The sequence below is a fragment of the Meleagris gallopavo genome, chromosome 3, assembly GCF_000146605.3.
Source record: "Meleagris gallopavo isolate NT-WF06-2002-E0010 breed Aviagen turkey brand Nicholas breeding stock chromosome 3, Turkey_5.1, whole genome shotgun sequence".
Classification (NCBI taxonomy): Eukaryota; Metazoa; Chordata; class Aves; order Galliformes; family Phasianidae; genus Meleagris; species Meleagris gallopavo.
In genome coordinates, this window is record NC_015013.2 from 1334287 (window position 1) to 1356342 (window position 22056).

General features: G+C 36.4%; 1 protein-coding gene across 2 annotated transcripts in view; it reads right to left on the reverse strand.

Moving 5' to 3' along the window:
* The window catches only part of CNTNAP2 (contactin associated protein 2), a 793259-nt gene that overhangs the window by 306359 nt on the left and 464844 nt on the right, over positions 1–22056 (reverse strand). For both annotated transcript variants that reach the window (XM_010708239.2, XM_031552712.1), the window contains one exon: positions 20958–21107. In XM_010708239.2, the coding sequence (XP_010706541.1) occupies positions 20958–21107 (150 nt within the window). The remainder of the gene's footprint in view (positions 1–20957; positions 21108–22056) is intronic.

Consider the following 22056-nt stretch of genomic DNA (forward strand, 5'->3'; position numbering starts at 1 on the left):
AGCTGTGAAGGCAATTCAACTGTGTGACCGGAAGACTCCATTTAATGGCTGACTACCACTGGAAGGATCTCTTTCTGGAGATCCCTCCTTTTTGGAGTTTTCCACCACGAGCCTAGGATACGGTTGAGTTTATGTTCTTTGATAGTTTCTTTTTCATCACAATAATCTTTCCAGCTATAACATCTGTCAAGTACCATCTGAACCACACTACTCTTCCAACTGTACACCTATAAGGACATGCTGAGAGATCTTGTGACTGTTTGGCCTAGAGGAGAGAACATTCTGGGGAGGCCCAATAGTGGCCCTTCAGTATTTAAAGGACAGCTATAAGAAAAAGGGGACATTCTCTTTAGCAGGGTCTATTCTGATAGGACAAGGGGAAATTGTTTCAAACTAGAAGAGGGAAAATTTAGACTGGATTATAAGGAAAACGAATTTTTACAGTAACAGTGGTGAAGCTCTGAAACAGTTTTCCCAGAGATGTGGTGGATGCCCCATTCCTGGAGACATTCAAGATCAGGCTGGACCAGGCTCTGAGCAAACAGATCTAGCTGTAGATATCCCTGTTTATTGCAGGGGAGTTGGACTAGATGAGCTTTAAATGTCCCTTCCAACTCAAACGATTCTATCATTCTATGAATTTTTTCACAGAGTGTGCTCAAGCACTGGAAAGGCCTATTCACTGCAGTGGTAGATTCCCCATCACTGGGGCTGGAAACAATTTTAAAGTGAAAGCACACAGTGTGTCATGACCAAGCTAAGTCTTGTGACAGAAGCCATTCTTTGATGTGCATTATTTTTCCCAAACACTCTTGGTTTCTTATCTGGGCTAAGATAGAAATTATCGGTACAGTAATACCAATTTAGAGATCTGCAGAGACATTAAACACCAAAACCTGTCTGGAAGTGGACTTGCTAATACAGAACATCCCACACTGCTAGAGATATCCTGTAAACCTTATCACATCCTGCTAAGTACCTGATAGCACCATGATCAGGCATGATATTCACCTGTTTGAGTACATGACATCTGGTAGCAGAACAAAGCTGGCTGTGATCTCCCAGAGCTCTGACTTTTTACCAAGGATTAATCTCCATGTCTTTAATTATGGAATTTGTAGACCTGCCTGGCAACTGTACCCCATCCAACTGATTAACTGTGGTTCAGTCCTTCACGTGGCTTTGCAATTAGTTCTGTACCAGTGACAGTAGTGTCTCTGTATAAAAGTGGTTCCCTCTGCAGGCAGCTGGACAGATGGTAGTTAGATAGCAGAGATCCCTTGACCTCTTGTCTCATGGAGTTTCCACTGAAGTGAACCCGTACATGGGATGAAGAAGGGACTGAAGATCCTGGAGGATCCTGTGCCCAACAGGAAGCCATTCTCTTTAGCAAGCAAAATGTCACAATGGAGTCATCCCCAAGAAAGAGGCCCTTCACTTGCCCTTCCACCTCCTTCAAAACTGGGGCAAATATCCACTGACAGGCCCCAACTCCCAACACTGCCATGTTCTGATCACTATGAGATTAGAATTGCATTGCTATGGCCTTGTGATGTCACCAGTTATATCACTATTTCTATCTGAGACCTATGTATATGGGGGCACTCTGGACAGAACTTCAACCACTGAGCAGAAGAGGCAGTGCCAATTTACCCTCCTGTAAGACAGGCAAGAAGTGAATTTTCCAAGGAGGCAGGGTGAATTACCCTCCAACCAAGAAGTGGAAGGTGATACAGAGGCTCCACATCATCAAGTCAATTGAAGTGGGTTCACCTGAGAGCAACAAAGAGTCCATGGAGATGAATCCACAGTTGGAGGAAGAGCTGATGGAAGTGAATCTACCTCCATTAGTGCAGAACCATTACCACTGAATTGCCAGTCAGTTATGTTCTGACAGTTTTGTCAGCTTGCTTGAAATAAAGATTTCACTGATAATTTTTTTCATATGGAGAGAAAAAAAAAAAAAAATTAGTCTTCTATAACTACTTAAGAACATCTTCTCAGAGATAATACTGTTGCCAGACCAGTAAACAATGCAGTTAGTAGTTAGCAAGCTCCTAAAATATGAGCTTCCATTGATCTATTGCAACAAACCGTATGTTTTTTCCTATGTGGGAATTTGGGTCATAAAATCCATACATTTTTCTGATCCATGTATTTAGATACTTTGCAGTTTATATTTTGCCCAGCTATTTCTTCTTTGTCTATTATCTTCGGTTTGTTCTTGCTTCTTTGCTCTTTTTGATTTCCTTTTGATTTCTTACGAGTACATAAAAAAGACTGAAGTACTGAGCTTTTAAATGTAACCCTTTACTCATTACTATAAATCAGTCTTTTTATTGTTGTCCTTTTTTTTTTTTTTTTAAGGGGGGTAGAAATAGCAATATTTCATTTCCTTATTTTTAATACATTGGATTGTGTATTTTTTACTAAAATGTGGGGCAGACTGGAGATGGGACTGAGCCCTTACAGAAACGTATGTAACAGAACAGATGCTAAATAGTTTGAGAATTTGCAGTTATCAGTAACAAATATGTGATGTTTCCATAGGTAAGGGTTTCTGTTTACACTGATAGCAGTAAAAGATCAGACAAGCACACCATTCACAGTGACTGACTCCTATCTATAAGAAGCATGTAGGTTTAGTAGTTATATTAAATGCATCTCTTCATAGGCACTTGATCTTGAGGAACATTTTTCAAGTCAGTCTGAGAATGGAAAACTTTAAAACTGGCTTGGATTGCTTAGTAGCACTGTGCCACCTAAATACTAAGTGTTTTTTGTGACCTTGAGATGTAGAGAAATTCCCTTAAACCTCTTTTTGATAGAGTTTAAAGGGAAGACAATTTGCAGAAATCATTACAACTGATAAATTTGACCTTGATGTTATGAAGAGCAGCTGCAGAGAAAGAAACTAAAATATATCCAGTGGTTTTGTGCTTAACAAGATACTGGAATCACTGCTTCAACTGACTGCTTATACAACAGTCTGAACTACCTTATCTTTTATAAGAATATGCTTCCCTACCATTTCTGAATATAATAAAAGTCCAGAAGTTGAGATTGTTCTGAATGCTCTTAAATGAAATCCATAATATTTTTCGCACAAGTTCCATACCTTCAAAAAATGAAAATCTGCAGAAGAATATTTCTAGCTTTAGAAATAATTCTGTTTCTAAAACAGTTCTGCAGTGACAGAAATTATGTCATTTTCAAGTAAATTAAGTTAAAAATTTGGAGATATTTTTCTGTGAATATTCTGTGAATATTTTTGTGTGAAAGTCTTTAAATGATCTTACTGACAAAGATTTGCCTAAACCACAGCAAAGGTTTGGCTGACTTTGATCAGAAGTGGATCAGGTTGATTTTAGAACATTCTATGTCTTGCTCATAGTTGTTGCAAACAGGGTGGAATTTGTTAATACTAAACCAAAATTTCTTGCAGATTGTTTTGGGAATTTATGTCATTTAATCAAACAGAAACAAGTATGGATTACATACTAAGAGTCAGAAAGTGATGAAAGCTTCAAAAGACTGCTATTTTTTAATCCATTTGCAGTATTTTACTTGTAACTATATTTCCATTATAAATGCTTTAACCAGGCAGAAGAAACCTGGTTCCAAAATACTACATTTTAGGGGCATTTTTTCACTATGCTTTGTGGTTTAAGCAATTTATACTCACTCATGAGCCTAACAGAAATCACAATAAAGAAATAATTTGCTCTGCTAACAAGGGTTCCAACTAGAACTGTGCTAACATCTGCAGCAAAACTTTAAAACAAGATGCTGGGGTTCAAGAAAGAATATTCAGAGAGGAAGCTGCAGAGCAAGATGAACGGAATGAGAAAGGAACCAAGGAAGTCTCCAAAAGGAACAAAAAAAAAAAGAAGTCAAGTAAGCTGCGTGATAACGACCCTGACTGGAGGAAGACTGCGTGACTAGAAACTACTCATGACTCTGATTGAATAAGCGCTTTCATGCATGGTTAAGGAGCGTTTGTGGAATATTTTGTTGACATGTAAAGGTGGGTGGGAGAAAACTTGTGAATGTATATAACGGATGTAAGGGGAACCTGTAATGAATGATATGGATCGTTCACATCTGAATCCCTGCCTTGAACACTGCAACAATACATTCTACGTGTTTTGAATTTCAATATTAAATCTGTTTATGCTCAGTAAAAGATGTGCTGGAAACCTAAACCTTTAAAGACCAAGAACTATGCTAACAAAAATATATTTAATTGTTTTAATTATAAATCATGTAAACCCTGTTGTATCAGATGGAAACAGAGAGAACACTGAGAAATCAGGTTATAACCCACACTCTATGCCACTTACAGTTAATGCCTTGCTGGATAACATGAAAACAGGCTTCTTACTGTTCTGTTATGACTCTTCAGTAGTTGTTCTAAAATAAAGGATGTAGAGCTGATATTCAGATGTTAAGGCAAACACTATGAGCTGAAGGTAAGATAGCAAGATTAAAAGCAAACAGTTTGTGTTTTTGTGTTTTTTGTATACAAGATTGTGAAAGACAAAGCTGTTTTTTTGTTGTTGTTGCTGTTTTTTTTGTTTTTTTTTTAATCAAAGCTTGCTTCCTGAGGTGTTTTGGTTATAAGACTATAAGACTCTAAGTGACAACTGCAAATTATCTAGTGGAATGAGCGATGGGTGTCACCATGCAACAGTACATCTGTTAATCTTATACATCTTATAAAGATAAGCAGAAGCAGGACAAACAGTCTTTTTCAGGAGCACGCTTTGAAGGAGCTGACCACTGCAAAAGGCACTAATGCTTGTGCATGGCAACGAAGGCACCACTTTCTGCTGGCTTATCTGTTGGGACAGGTATGTCACACTTACGTAGAGAAAAGAAGAAAAAAAAAAAACAACAACCATGAGAAACAGAGGATAAAAGGCCCTCACTAAACTAAGGACTTTGGAGAAGAACTCCTAAAGAAACAAAACCCCTGGGGGAGAAGAACTTCCAGAGGAACTTTTGACAGAAGAATTCCCCAAGGGGAAAAACTTCTTCGGAAGAAACCCCCCCAGGACCTGCTTACTGCAGAGCTTCCTGGCTTTCTCCCATCCCCCATGGTGATTGAATGAGTTCCTGAGATCAATGGACCTACTATGAACCATGCTGGACCACGGTGGTGACAAGCTCTCTTGCTTTCTACAAACACTCCTTGCTTTTTATTTCCTATCTTTTTTCTATTGTCCATCTTCCCTTCCCCATATCACTAAGCAATTAGGATTTGTAATAAACTGGTCGGGCTAACATTTGACCTGTTGTACCTTAATCTCTGCATTGGGTATACATATATTAAAAGAACCTCCTATCCCTCCTATAAATTGGAGTGAGACAAATATATAGAAAGACTGTCAAAGTCTTTGTGCAGGATATTATGTAATTGCATTTGATTACATAAATACCAAAACTTTATGCCCGCTGTTACCAGTAATCTTCAAACTTTGTTGAAGTTATGTAAAGGTCAGTTGTTCGGGAGAATTATGCAGGCATATAGATAATATATATTTTTTTCAGAAACTACAGAAATGTTGGGCTGCCAATACACAATGCAGTGTAAAATTTTGTCTATAGGCACCATAACCTTCACTAGAGTCTTTTATTTGATTCATGTGTATTCATAAGTAAGATCTATGGAAGCAATCTACGTTATGAAATATTTAATATCTTTGAAAATGTTCACAACAGCGACAGTGTTAGCTATATACAAAAAATTGTAAACCAGAGGGATATGTTCATTTTTATCAGACTTTTTTTTTCAGTCATACAAAAGTTCTGAAAATGTAATTTTCCTTGAACCAGAAATGAGACATGAAAGAGCTTATATATTTGACTCATCCCTTAGGAGAAAGTAATAATTGCTCTCTGGAATCTTACAAAAAATGGCCAAAAAAACATTTTTAAATCTTATCAATATTAACTAAAAATAAGTGTTCTTAGTCACATTTTATCATCCATGGCATCTTATAGAATGCCATATGTTGACATCGCAACACGCAATGATCACATTATTTCCCATGTCTTGAAGTGAAAACTTATTTGATTTTTTTTTTTGTTTCCAATTTCTTGCACAAAAAGAAATCAAAACCAACTGACTTCTCTTAATCCTCTATGACCTTTCTGATTTTAATCAGATTTATATCAGCTATGTTTTCCATTTTTAGTCCATTTTTATTTCTCTTTGTATCGAAAGTGTCTCATGACTTTGATCACATTTGTGAGCTTCTGTTTTCAAGATATTGGCATGCTACATCTTTATACAGTGTTAGTTTGTTGCCTTTTCCTTTCCTAATTAGTCATGTCAATTGTAATCCCAAGAAAATATGGTCAAATGGCAAGTCAGTTCAGATGTTTTTTTTTTTTTTATGAATCGTTCATGATACATCAGATTTTACTCGTTAAATTCATCAGTCTTTAAATATCCTCCTGAAACTCTCAATTGTTAGCTCTTGAATGACTTTTTTACCCAGCATGTGACAATACTGAAAATGAATTTGCAATCTCATTATTGACAATGGCAGAGTACTACTCCTGTCTCTCTCCCATCTAATAGCTGTGCAAAGCAGATGTACTAATGTTCATTCCCATGCAAGAAATGTTGGTAGAATCTATAACAACCAGTCATGGCATGCATTTTAACAAGTACTGTGTCCTTCAGAATAAACCAGACATAGGGAATATTCTGTTTAATAGTAAATAATGCTACTAACAGGAATAAATTAGACTTTACCAACACTGAATTTACATGGAATAAAAATACTTTAAATATCATTTAAAGAACTCAGACTAACATATTCTGTTAAAGGCCATTTTGTTTCAAACTATATTTTAAACTAATTTAAGCATAATTCACATCACTGAGGATGTCAGAGGCAGAAAATGGCTTGGTAAGGATATTACAACATAGCTAACAAATGAAAAATATCTGTTTATTAAGATCTTAAAAACAATCAGCTGGGACACCTGGTCTCAGAAATACTAGCCTTCTAATATCCACAGAGTTAAAAATAGTTCAGTGTTCATTTAATAATGACCAGCTACCCACATAGAGCATAGTGGGAGACAAGGCTCCCACTGTGATCACATCCTGATGAATTTAGTTATCTACTACTGCTTTCTTTTAACATATGGACACTTACTACCATATGGAGCAAATTATAAAGAAACTAGGATTTCAGAGAAGTTAAACATAAATTCTTTGAGACAATTTCTGCGCATTTGAATTCCTGCTATGCAGGTTTGATAAATACAGTGTAACAAGGTTCCACCATGTTTACTACACCTCTCAAGGAGCAGAGGTTACAGTTATACTCTTGCCAAAATGTTTGTTTGGGATTTGAAATGACAATTCAGAGGAAGATGATGTTGAATAGAGTGACAGTTAAACCTCAGTAACTGTAGGCAAGTGCTGCCTGAAACAGAAGGTGGGTAGTCCCAAACACAAGCATACAGACTGGTGAAAGTAAAGATAGTCCATCCCCATCACTTGCCGAAAGGAACAAGATTTCCACATGATCTTTCCCAAAGATCTCAGAAGTTGATGAGAAGGAGGATAGTGACAACAAAATGAACATTTTCTTTAAATCAGGAAGAAATTGTTACATTTCTGAAGGTTGCTGTCATTGTTGCACTTTTCATTGTGCTACAGTTGCACTGTTAAATTTCTGTTATAAGGGATATACACTCAGATCTTTGAGTGGTTCTTGCACAAACCTGCTTGTAGTTAAGGTAAATAACGAACAGGGAGTTGAGAATATTAAACCACCTACATACATTTGTGCAGCTGACACAAGCTCAAATAGTGAAGCCAAATGTTCTCTATTATAATAGCTGGGATCCAAGAAACAATTCATGGATTCTTGGTAGCTGTACTTATTCAGAACAGACTGTGAAAGAAGGCTGTAATAACTTTTCAAATATCATTGTGCTCATAAATATGTTTATTTGCAGAAATCAATTAGTAACCCATTTGTAAAGGGTTTAGATGCTATCATTTGACGTCTACACTTTTCCTCACAAGAGATGACTAGTTGAGATTATTTTCCACAAGTCTTAGTTCTATTCAAAATAATGATTAATATTCAAGGAGTGTGGAAATATTAGACCAACATCCCAGCTGAGCTCTAAGTGAAAGACAGATATGCAATAATACCTTAACAAAACCTTTAATAACTATGTCTAAAAATGGTGTTTTGTATTTCTAAAAACTTTGATAAGTCAAGAGAGATATGATACGCACCTATACTGACAACACTTTTGCAATGACTTCAAACAAAGCAAATAAGCTAGAACAAACTGACATGTCTCTTCCAGAGGAGAATCTTTCTCACACACAACCCTGGCTCAAACAATCTGACTGTTTACAGGAGTTATATCATCTTCTGCTTTCTCAAAGAACGACAATTCTAAGATGTTGAAATGTTCTAGTTTCAGAACACAAAATCTTTTGTTTAGAAATGAGAAGCTGTTTCAGGGTACGTTTAGATCTGAGAGACAGGATGTCTCAGGAGCAGAGACAAGCAATCTAGACACTCAGAGCAACACAGACATTTGTGAGTTTTAGTCAACATACACACACTCATACACACACAGACATCCTTTTTTGAAATAATCCCCATAAGCAGGAAGCAGAAACTCCCTAAGCCAGTGCACTGTTACTTACTGACCCTTGGGAGACTGCAGACTGCCAAAAAGGAGAGAGAAGGAACATGTAGGCAGTGAATTTGATAGGTAGTGCCAGGAGGGTATCCCCTGCTTTAAGATGCACTTTTCCTCTCTCTCCTGCCACAGCCTCTCTCCTGCTTTTATTCTTCCCAGGGTCAGCAAGGTTTTTTTCCACTTAAACCATGTACCCATGTGGCCAGTGCTTGATACAGAGCCCAGGAGGAACACCTGCTTGCAAAACAAGTATTTGCAAAAACATGATAAACTACCCAGGTCAGTTCTCTCTACAAAACAAGATATTTGCAGCTACAGCCACAAATATCAGCTCCCTTAAAACTGTCAGAATACTTCGTTCCATCCCAGGATCATCTTCAGTCAGGGGTCTGACTGTGTCCCTGACACAGAAGTTAAAAAAAAAATTAAACATAATAACAAATGAATATTTAAATCAAATCCAAATCAAGGAATTAGTACTTCTAGGAATTGTTTCTTTTATTAATAAAAATGTTCTAAGCCTCTTGAGTCTCTTACACTTATTTGGTGTAAATTAGATGGCTAACATTTCTCACCTCCTTTTATAGCCCCAGATTCTCAAAGGTGTATCTGAGGTCCACTACTGTAAAAAAGTTCTATTGTCTGAGACTACCCCATTGGTATGAAGTCATCCAAAGAAACTGCAGAACCCATTCAATAAAAAAAAAGAAAAATATAAGTTTTAAAGTTTACCAGAAGATGATCACTTTAAACTAGTTTCTTCAGGATCCTCACTCTCCTCATTTTTAATTTGTTGGATAGTATGCCAGAGCTTGTCTCTTTTGTTTAAAAGTTCAACTCTCATCCATAATCACTGAACTATTTAGTACCATAAGATTAAACATCACTGCTATAACATCTTTTATTATGTCACCTTTTTTTTCAGAGCCAGAAAAATTTCCCCCATTTGAGTTTACTCAGGGCCATAGACCAGTTGTCTCACACACTGATTCAGCAAGAAATAAATAGTTTAATGCATTTCAACTCAAAGGATAACTGAGTAAGTAGCCTTCTAAGGTTGAAATTGTTACATTTATTTAACATCTTCAGAAAGCTTAAATGATTGCCAATTCATCTTCCCGAGGCAATCTCTTACTTACATGGTTCTTTGTCTCACGTGTATTTCCCATCATGTAGCTATTCCTAATCTACTGAAGACATGACTATTAGGCCATGTAAGCATAGTTAATTGTGTGCCTAATTAAACATCTGAATTTAATGATCTAGGGATTTCAATGGACCTATACTTACATATCTCATGTTTACTACTGGAGAATAATGCTGTTATAGCATCTCTAGAGTAATTTATGAAGTGTTAAGTGTATAACTTCTAAGGATTGTATGAGCTTTGAAAGTGTAAAAAAGAGTGTAAAAGAAGTTGTCTGGGAAAAGACAAGATAGAAAGGAATGGCAAAAGACTATCCTCACCAAACGTTTGAGATTTCTTTAAAGAATGATATCAAGATTATTGCTTGATTTTAATTTCTCTGCGGTCGACTCACAAAATAACTTTCACAGATCATGATTTCCTCATGAATGCAGACAAAGAAAAAAACTACTGATAGGAAGAAATGTGAGAGATCTCTGAGAATGGAGGCAGTTCCTTATGACTTTGATTTATGAAGAAAAGTCACATCTCTGCAGGGATGGGAATATAGGTATGGCATTAGTAAGTACAGGAAAAAATCATATATCTTGACTGGTTCTTCTCTATAGTCTTTCATTTTTACTGGAAGAGCAAAGTGTAGCCTTTCACTTGAAGAAGAAAGCTGCAGGTACACATATTCAATTAGATCTACAACAGAGTATTGTAGTCAGTCTTGGAAATAGAAAGCCCACAGTTCATCTCTCCTCTGCAATAAAATAAAGGCATGAAAATAGGTGTCTAAAGGGATTCTCTCAGAAAGACTGAAACTGCACTGTTCAGCTGACATTTTAATATTGTTCTAACAAGATTCTAAATAGGAAATTTTCAGCAGTTGACTTACAGGCCATTTATAGAAGGGACATCTTCATTTCAATAGAGATCTATTGGTTAGTTTATTTTATAGAAAATGTGACCTAAGGAATATTCCTAAAATGAAGTGAAAAGTAATCAAAACTAAAGAGCAGAAATGTTCTGCATTGATAAATTATAAATATATATAAAGTATAAGCACTGTACAGCGTGCTCAATTCCTCGTTCAATGGCACTACAGTCAACCCAAAACTATCGGTGTGATGGAGTTTTTAGTTTCAGCTTTGAAATGTGTCATCCATTCAGCCTTCTGTTATCTTCATCCCTTTTCAGCAGATCACTGAAAGATAAATATGAGACCGAAAAACAGGCTATCTTTTACTCAAAGAAAACCAAAGGAAATTAAGATTAAATAATCTGAAATTGTTAAGACTAACTTTCAACAGTAGATCGTTCTAGGCACGAAAAGCGTTGTTCTTAGGTCATCTTATTCTAGTTGTTCAGTTACACCTGCCTTAATGTTAAATGACTTCTGTAGAACAATGCTGTAGAACAAAAATAATTTTTGAGCTAGTCAGAACTGTTTTGAATCTATTGGAGAATTAGCCTGTACTGTAGGTGTAATAGAGCCATTAAATGGTGTAATTAGCCTTTTATGATTCAGTGATGGTTTATTTTTTGAGATGCAGTAATGATGGACTGGGGGGATGAACAAATCCATTATGTTTCTAAACAGTACCTGTGTTTTTCAATACAATTTTCCAGAAGATTTACCATGTGAAGTTAGCATAAGCATTGCTACAGCAGACCACTCTACCTCTGTCATAGCCTTATCGGGCTTTTTCATAAGTTGATATACAGCACATTTTCAAGAGGAATAAAAAAAAATCAGCCTGGACTGAGAAGTATTTGTAGGGAAGTGAAGAGAGAGAGACAAAAATCAAACAACAACAACAAAAATAATGTTAAAGTAAAAAATTATTATTATTTTTAAAGCAGCACAGAAGAAAGGATGAGAGAAGTTATTCAGGAAGTATTCAAAGGTTCAGTGGACTATTATGCTTTCTCACCTAGCTTTCTTACCAGGCTAACTGATATAAAATGACCAAAGGGATGTCTCATAAACATATGACGTCACGCAGAACTATAAAATGGGGGAGTTGGCCAAGGAAGGGGACTGCTTCTTCTTGGGGCTGGTGGTGAGCAATTGCACTGTGCATCATTGTTGTTTTTTTTATTGTTTTGTTTTTTAATTATTCTTGTTTGTTTGCTTTTTGTTTGATCATCTGTGGTTTTTTTTTTCCTAGTTCTTATGAACTGTCCTTACCTCAACCAATGAGTTCCCACACTTTTCAGTTCTGTTCCCCAACCCACTGATGGGGAGAGAGCAAACAAGTATGTGGTGTTAAGCTGCCTGCCAGGTTAAACATAAGGTCATTTCAAATATCAGAATATTAATTTTATGCAGTACATTTAAAAGATGTAATCCAGATCATTTGGGGGGGATAGGTGTTACCGATGATGTCTGAATGCAACTCTGGTAGGCCTCATTAGAAAACTATAAAGATATAGGGTATAACCTGGCTCTACGTACTTTATTGTTAGTGGTTCAAGCATGGAACAAAGCAACAGAAAGCTTCAGATTTCACATACCTATGTGTCACTCAGGAATTGTTTCCACTGTTAGCTAACCCTACTTATGGAGTTTGCTTCTTTATATCACTATCAAGATGCTGAAGCACTCGGGAAAAAAACTGTAACATCTATAAAATTAGTCTAGTTTTGTTGAATGCATTTTCAATCTGCATCCGTGTATGCATTCATGAATGTGTGGTACTGCAGGCCTATCCCAGTGGTTAGTGTAACATCATAAAAGCAGGCACATGAATCACTATTTTTATGCAGTACAATGTAGGTATTGACACAAACTTCACTTACCAAATGATACCTTGACATAACACAGTGATATTTTCTATTTCTGAATAACTAGATTTCAAAAATTAAAGCTAATCTGTTAGAATAAGAAAAGGTTAAAAGGGCAAGCAAAAACCAAAAGTATGAATAATGAAAACTAAATAAATGCAAGAAGCAAAGTAAGCATTTTCAAGTTCACAAATTTTTAGCTCTCTTGGAAAAACAGATCCACAAGGAAATATTCTTAGTGCCACATTCATTTGAGTTTAAAGCAAGGTCTTTCCTTCATATACAAACACACTAAAACACACAATAACATTCTATAGCACTATATGGTATGTTCATACTGCTAAATATAATGTTTTTTTACTGAAGGATTTTCAGATATTGTACATTACTAGCCACAGGGACTAGTCTTGCTTTGAATTGTTAGATAAGATCAAAAGATAAGCATGCAGGTCTTGGACTAGAAGCAGAAAGTCTGGAAGATCACTGCTCATGATTGCAGGTGTTGTACTCAGAGAGCCTAACACTGTCTTATTGCCATAGCAACAGATCAAGTTGCACTTCTCTCTGGTTTACACTTCAAACTTGAACATGATTTTCACTCCTCAAAAACATCCTATTTCTTCCCTTCATTAGTAAATATGGCTACACATTTAGTATTTGTAATACTATATAATAGTATATATTGTAATACTGTATAATAATATTGTAACTATCCAATTCCAAATAAATTCCTATGGATTGGAATAAAAATAATTAAAAAATACGTATTGTTGCCATCCAGTGAATATTCAGAATGATAGTACCTTAGGTAGGACTTAATAACTCAAACATCATAGATTAGCTAGTCCATCTTCTCCCTCTCATTGAAGCCTCGCTTCCTACTGAGTCAAGATTCCCCAAACCCCATCCAACCTCGCCTTGAAAAAGTCCAGAGGGGCAACATTCTCGGCGAAATCCAGTCCCATGTCTTATCACACTCACTGTGAAGAATTTATTCCACACAATTAATCTAAATCTAAATAGTTAAAGAATGCAACTTAACTGTAACTCTTAACATGTCAGTACATGCTGTTAGAAAGTCCCTCCCCTTCTTTTCTGTTGGCTCCCATAAAGAATTGGAATGCATAAAATGTCTTCCTGGATTCTTCTCTAGACTAAAGAGCCTTGATTTTCCTCAGCCTTTCTTTGCAGAAGTGTTTCAGCCCCGCGATAATCTTTGTGGCCCTCCTCTGGACCTGCTTGAACAGCTCCAGATCTTTCTTGAGATGGGTAGCTCAGATCTGGATGCAATACTCCAGTCAGGGCCCTATGAGGCAGATCAAAAGGGTATGGTCATAGAATCATAGAATGGCCTGGGTTGAAAATGACCACAATGACCATATACTTTCAAACCTCCCCGCCCCCCCAACTATGTGCAGGGTCACCAACCACTAGACCAGGACACATTCAGCCTAGCCTTGAATGCCTCCAGGGATGGGGCATCCACAACATCCTTGGGCAACCTGTTCCAGTGCCTCACCACCCTCTGGATGAAAAACGTCCTCCTACTATCTAACCCAAACCTCCCCGTCTTAGTTTAAAACCATTCCCCCTTGTCCTATCACTATCCACCCTTGTAAACAGCCATTCCCCCTTGTTTAATCAATGGATATACAGATGGTATAGATATATATCCAGGAGCTTGGCTAATATAATTTATATTGGAGAAATAAGAGAAAGTCACTCACCCTATCCTAAACTCACAAGATGAACTCCTGATGGAGCAGATCTCCAGAGAGATATCCTTCCCCACTGGCAGTCAGCTCTTAAATGGGTCTAGGAGAGGTGGAGCCAGGCTCCACCCCTTCCTGCAGCACAGGTGATTTGCCTTCACCTGTGCTCCCGTGGCTCACTCATTGCTTGCCTCAGGTGATCAAAGGTTCAGGCCTTGATTCAGCAGCCCCATATACCCGAATTATTATATTTTTGCTCTGTGTATCTCCCATTTTCACAAATATCATATTAGCAAGTTCTGGAACATATCCTAATATTTTCCTCCTATTATGATTTTATGACACATTAAAGCAAATTTCTAAAGATATTCATGCTCACAATTGTATAGAAAGGTAAATTTTCTGAAAGACACAAGTCAATTGTCTGATACCAGAATCTATGAATTGTAGAATATCTCGAGTTGGAAGGGGCCTGTGTAGGAAGGTAGGCAACTTTTTGCTTAGTGTTATTTATAACAATAGCAGGTTTTTTTTAATTATTATTATTTTTTTTTTTATGCCCTTAGAATCTGAAATGCAATTGAAAATTTGGTTCCAGTTTAGAGGAAGGAAAAGGAGAATCTGATATAGGTTCTATCATTTTAAAGAGGAAAATCAGATAATTTTATATACGGAAAATCCAATAACAAGATCAGTATGTCACTTTCCAAAACATGAAAAGGCTTTGAAAAATATATGCCCTATTGATGATACTAGGAATGTAGATATTTTGTTTGTTTTTTGTTTGTGTGTATAGGTATCTTGGATATGCTGAACTGTGGCTATGGACAATAAACCCATTTTATACATCTGGAGACAGAACCCCGATATCCTAGAAAACAAATTAAATCATACATACAAGTCATGGTTTTATGTTTTTTTGTTTTTGGTTCTCAGTATTTTGCATCAAAACATCATGTACAGTACTGGGAGTTAAAGTGTTAATGCTCCAATTCCAGGCACCTATCCCTATACATTACAGAAATCATGGGACCTGGCCCTTCCAAGTGGAGCGGTCTCTTACTGCCTGGCAGTGGGTGTTGGAGGGTGCTTTCCTGGCCGTTCCAAGCTTTTCAGGTTTGAATCAGTCTCGGGAACTCTCTCTCTCCTATTTTATTTGATTTATTAGTTTCAATTTCAATCAGATTGTATTATATTGTGTTATCTTGCATTCCGATATCGTAGTTAGTAAAATAAGTTTTCCTCCATAGATTGTTGCCACTGTTTTTGTTTTCCTCCCTTCCTTCCCATTTTGTGGGGTGATGAGGGGAGGGCAAGGGCCTACTGCCCCCTGTCACGGGCGTAAATTGATCTAGTTAACTCCATGACAATACATTATGTTACTAATATTCACTATTATTTAGGAGCGTGATTATTTTGAAACACTGGGAAAGAATATGCACATACTGTTCACATCAAAATTCAACTTGGACAGACATGTTTGTGATTTCTAATTCCATGATTGATGATAAAAATACTTATCTCCACAATGCAATTACTCACCACCCACCAGTTAATGCCTTGCTAATGACACAACTGTCTGCTGACCAATGCTTCACTACCAACACAGGGTCTCATTGACTGACTCCCAGGAATCCTTGAGCATTTGCCAGTCAGTTTGAGGCCTTCTCATTATGTCACATGGTATGGGATAACTGCTTACCTAATTCAGACCTACTCTCCTGGCTCTGCCCTGTCCCCTGCTGCTGCACCATAAAGGCAGCGGCTCTTCCTAGCCCTGCACTGGGTACACTCCTATCAGTCAGCAATAACCAAAATACCTGTGTGCTGTTAAAACTGTCTCAGCTGAAATCAGGACAGAGGGGAAGAGTAAAACATAGCAAAAAGAATGCAGTTCCTTCATTTTATTTTTCTGAGAAACTTCCACTTTAGCTTAGAAAGAGAATATAAAATAAGGAGAGAACATCTGAAAATTGCATTCATTCATTTTTAAGTGGGCAGACATTTCACATCTCTAATGGCTCAAAAGCTGAAGTTATTCTAGCAGGACTTGTGCTTCCATATATCCATTCCTAAACTCATATTATCATACATTTGATTTTTTTTTAATTTGTTTTCATGAAGCATCAGTTTCTTGCATGCACCTATCTTTCTTTGGGAGATTGATTTACTTCCAGCATTTCTACTTGCATTGTTGTAAGCAATATGTTGATGGACTGACATATTAGAACATCACCGACAAAGTTATTGACAGTACTTAATCTCTGAATGTAAGCAGTATTTTATTTGTTCTCATTTGTATAGCATTAAAATGATCTCAATGAAAGAAACAAAACTATGAATGATGTAAGACAGGAAACTAAGAATTAATTGGCAATGTTGATTAGCCTCTCTTCAGTGTTATCATACGCACAAAAGGAGTATGATCTTGTGTTTTAGTGTTGACTGGGGGAGAAAGCAGATGAGATGATAAAGAACAGTATCATAACAAGTAGCAGAGAGAAGCTTAGATGTCTACACTAACGTGCTTATTTTTTAATTTATTTATTTACTTAAACTGAACAGTGAAGACGAAGATTCAAATAGAAAAGAGAAAGAACTAGTAAACAAAATCACTTGCTTGTTCTCTCAGGTTTATAAATTCTGCATATTTATGTTCTTTGCTGATTAACTGACTCACAAGTATACTGGATTTAACAATCCAAAGCAAGAGGGTTGTTAAAAAATACAGCCCATTCCAATCCTTGTTGTCTGAATACTTTTTATAGAGATAGTACAAGTGCTTCTGGAATCCCAAGTACACTATCTAGGTAGTTTGACCATAACTATAACAGCTATTATTGATGGGTGCTCGTAATGATAAAAAATGGACAACTTGATAAAAATTTGTTGTGGTTTTGTGATGCTTGTTGTCAGTTTTCCACATCATAACATCATGTAAAACAGTGGGAGATAAAGAGTTAATGTCCTGGTTCCATGGACTGTCTTTTCTGGGCATTTTGGGTTCTCAGAGGGTAGGGGAGGAGTGACATTCCCAGGGGACTTCACATGCAGAGGAAGAAAGGTGGAGCTCCTGGCAGAACACCAGCTGCTCCGCCTCTCACTGACTCTCTCAGTTTGCCATGGAGAAAGCACATGGTTCCCCTCAAGTCTAGAGCAAGATCTTAGCGTTAGAAACTTTTCTCTCTGTATTGGAACTGTTGAATCACAGCCTGACCCTCTGATTAATCTCCTGAGGCGAGTACTGAGTCAGCCGTGGGAACACAGGTGAAGGCAATTTGCCTGTGTGAGTGGAAGGGGTGGAGCCTGGCTCCACCTCTCTTAGACCTCATCTAAGGGCTGACTGCCACTGAGGAAGGATCTCTCTCTGGAGATTGCTCCTCGTGAAGTTTCTTGTGAGCCTACAACATCAGTGAGCACTTTCTATTTATTTCTGATTATCTTTTCCAACGTGATAATCTTACTAGCCTAACATCTGTATACTTATTAATCATGCACTCTCTCATTTTGTTGGATTTGGTAAATTACTGTTCCTCCTCAGATCATTACCATTGTTGTTTTTGTTTGTTCGTTTGTTTGTTTTTCAGACCCATCTGCTATCTCCCTACCCTCCCCCCTCTCCCAGAGTGCATGGCCCGCAAGTGCTTTGCTTCATTAGTCAGAGGACCAGGGCTGGCCAGGCCACAAAATGGCTAGTACTCTTTTTTTTTCCCCCCTCTCCATGACAAAATTAAACACACACTCACATACTCTGGTTGTAGATAACTTTTTTTTAAAGAAAGCTAGATATGCACATAGGAGAGCCCTACATACATGAAACAGAAGAAGGTGAGTTTTCCTCTTGTATTTTACTTCCCTCTTCTCCCTCTTCCTTCCTGCTCCTCAGTAAGATTTTAGACCAACCCAAATTTCAGAAAAAAATAACTCCACTCCAGGAAAAAGAGCCTATACAGAATACATTTTGTACAGCTGTACAGAAAAGATTTACTACATGCCACAGACTGGCATCTCATAGGAAACTTACTACATAGTCCATTCATCTTTGCTTGTCAGAAAAAGCAGCATAATGGATTGGTAGATGCTCACTTCATAACTTTGTTCTCACTGAAGTTTTACCACTCATACAAAAAAATCATCTTTAAGACAGTAAAAAGGTGAGGGAAAAGAATCACAATGAAGGTTAAATGCTATAAAATAGACATAATTTTGATTTATGTCACTAATCAGGTATTTCCTCTTGGCACCAGGCTACTTGGTTGGGTGCAAGCTTAAGATGTCTCACAACCCTTATCTCTAGCCCTTATCTCCAGCAATGTAAATTAGGTTAATCAATTCATTTTCACTCTGTGTTTCACTTTCTCTGCTCATCCTTTTGTTTATGAATACAATTGGAAACAACAAAGAAGCATCATTCTCTGGAGGTTAGTAGGGAAAGGTAGCTCACTTCTTTCCAAAAATCCAAATCCAAGTCAAGAAAGAGAATGTAAACAAAAACAGCAAGGAGAAATTTATACAGAAAGGTAGTAAGCTATTAACAAATTAAATCTAGAGAAATATATGGTCTTCAGCATATCTTCCCCTAGTTTGAATAAAAACAGGCTGTCTATGAGTTCTAGTCTTGCTGTCTATCGCTTGGTAGATTCTCAATAGTGTGGAAGACTACAGAAAAGGCACAAAGGAGGTGAAAAAGAACTGTATAAGTACAGAAAATGATTCTAATAGAAAATGAAGAAACCCTCGTATAATTTATTAGTCTGCCTTAAAACTAGAAAAGTTCCAGAATTAGTTTTGTGGTCAGAAATCACAAGATTCTGATTTCTATTTTTTTTTTCCCCCCAAACATTAATTATAGTACATACTGTTGACTACCAAAGTAGGACTTTTACAACAAGTGTCTCTGTTGAAATAAAAACAAACTGAGGAAAAACCAGAACAGATTGAGGAACAAGTTCTGATTAAAGCTGTGATTGCACAGAGAGTCAGTCAGGTGTGGTTTCTCCAAAAAGCCCAATGAAAATGATAACCAAAGGTTGGTTGCTATTAGACAGGAAGGTTGACTATTTTCGGTGTGTGAACTACTTATTCTTGTGGTTAACTCCTGTGTCCACAATATGTTCAGCTCCATCAGTCTTTCCATTTGCAAGGACAAAGAGAGAGGGAAAACTCTCACAGACATGTTCCTACTTGTGCCAAAATTTCTAATGCAAAAAGAAATATACAGCCACCCTGGGTTTCTGCATTCCCTGTATTTACTTTTATTGTTATTAAGGACACAATCATAATTAAAATCCTATGAGTAAAATTGATGACTTTCTTAGACATCACTGTGAATATATCTGTGTGAAAGTTAATTTAATATCTGTGATTTATTTGGAATATTTATTCATTACATTTAACATGGTGATGTTCTCCCTGCCAATTCAATCTTTAATCCATTACAAATTCTGATAAATGGTCTGTTTTATTATAAAACTAATATTATGGAATATTGCCAGTGAAAAGTTTTGACAAGAAGGTACGAAAATGTTTTATAAAAACAATTATTGTCTGCAAAATTCATGTTTATATCCGCGGTATTTCTCTTGTAGAGAAAGCCATGGTTCTTTTCACAGAAAGAAGTACATGTAGTGTCTGCCTTACCACTTTAAGGTAATACTCATTTCATTGTAATTACTTTTCTCTTTAAATTCTCTGTCATACACTTGTAACTGTATTGCACTGCAGTGCTAAGATTCTAAACTAATGTTCAGCCAACACAACAACACTGTGTATACTTTGTATTAGATATTTTAATAGCAGGAAACCAAAATATAACTAAAAATACTTAATTTGAGGTTACTGAAAAGGAAAGCTTGAAGAACATGATATTTGCACACAAGAATAAAATAGGAAAATTTAGATCAGAAGTGAATTGTTTTCAAAGATTTATAGAAATGCTGATTTTGCAATTAAAACAAACAAACAGTTGACATATTATCTATCTCAACTTACTCCTAATGAGACTAATAAAAACACTTAATTTGATGACAGGTTTTGCAAAAGTTTGAAGTTCCTAACTATCTCACTTTGAAAAATATTCTGACCATAATCAGCAGTATTTGTGGTAAATGGACTTATAGTGACCCGAAATACTGCACAACATATGGTTTTAATTTATGAAAGCTCTCAATTACTCATAATAATTACTGCTCTTAAAAAACAACAATAACCAAAACCAAAACAACAAAAAGTTAAAATCAGTGATATTTTCTGTCTTCAGGTTTCCAAAACTGAAAAGAAAGAATCTTCTTTCTCTTAGTGCCACTTAATTAGGCTGCTAATATTGGGAAGGTTCCCATTCAGAGGATGAAATATTCTGGGAAGATACAGAGATTCAAAGATTCAAAGTTGGATCATCCTTTGTACAATATTTTTCTTTCTTTTTCTTTTTTTTTCTTTTTACCTAAAGGTCAGAACAAGGTGTAAGTAGTATTCTTTTGAAGTAAAATTCTACTGCACATTTTTGGCAAACAGCACTTTGGATCTTTCAGAAGATCCAAATATTAAGCGTCTGAACTACAGTCTGAACTCCATCTCACACAGATCAAGAGAACAGCATTTTAAGCAGATGTTTATTATGATTTTTTTTTTACCTCCAAATAAATATTTCTCTCCAGTTTTAACTTGTAGAGGGCTGTTCGTTCGAACAGCTGAAGCTTCATCTCCATCAATGGTGAGAATTGCAAAATTTTCTTTTGCTAGAAATCGAACTTCATGCCACTGCCCATCATTGAGACCAGAGCCTAGAGAGAACAGAAAACATAGAAACATTTTACATTTATTATTTATAAGTGGCTAGTGTGCTTCTTTCAATTTCTTTATGCAAAGTCTAATTAAGTCTATTTCAGAAATGAAATAATTTCAGTGTGAAAACCAGGCAGCATTATTGAAGTGGCTATTAAAATAAAAATAACATTATCATGATAAATGCAAATCTTGAAACTACTGAACTGACCATTCTGTCAAGTATAAATGTTTTTAAATATACATTATCTCTTACCATACCCACCCAAAAAGCCATTTTCTGCATTTCTCTACTGAGAAATATATATTAATCACTTATGTGACCAAGCTCAAAGGAAAATACATTAATTAATAAATTTAATTATAGTAAACAGATCCACACATGCTAGCAACCGCTGCAGCTATATTATGCTTATGATAATTGCCTTTATCTAAAACTACGTATTTGCAAGAAAAAGGAAAGAAAAAAAGAGAAGTGAGGAAAACTTTTGTGGAAGGTCAATATGCAAATAATCTTGTAACTGAGATGTGAGTTTAGTCAGGGAAAAATGAAGACATCATCACAGATCTACTGTAAATCCAGCAAATGTCTACCAAAATCCTGAGCCTTAGCAGATCACTATGCTCCCTATACTGACAGTGTGTGTATGTGTGTATGTGTGTGTGTACCAGAAATGAAGTACAGGGATCCATTCATTCTCTTTCTTTTTCAAACAACAAGAACAAACTATAACAAAAAAAAAAAAAAAAGCAAACAAACAAACAGAAGAACTGAAGTACTGTTTCAGTTGTCTCTAGGAACTAGTAGAAAGCAATCTTGCTTAGTATGTTTAATTAGCATTTATGAATAGCAAAAGAGAAAAGAGTCTTCTGGTCATTTTTTTGGAGGTAGCTTGCATGGTATCAACAAGTAAGTGGAAAACATTCTCGTAAAGGAAAATTCCAGAT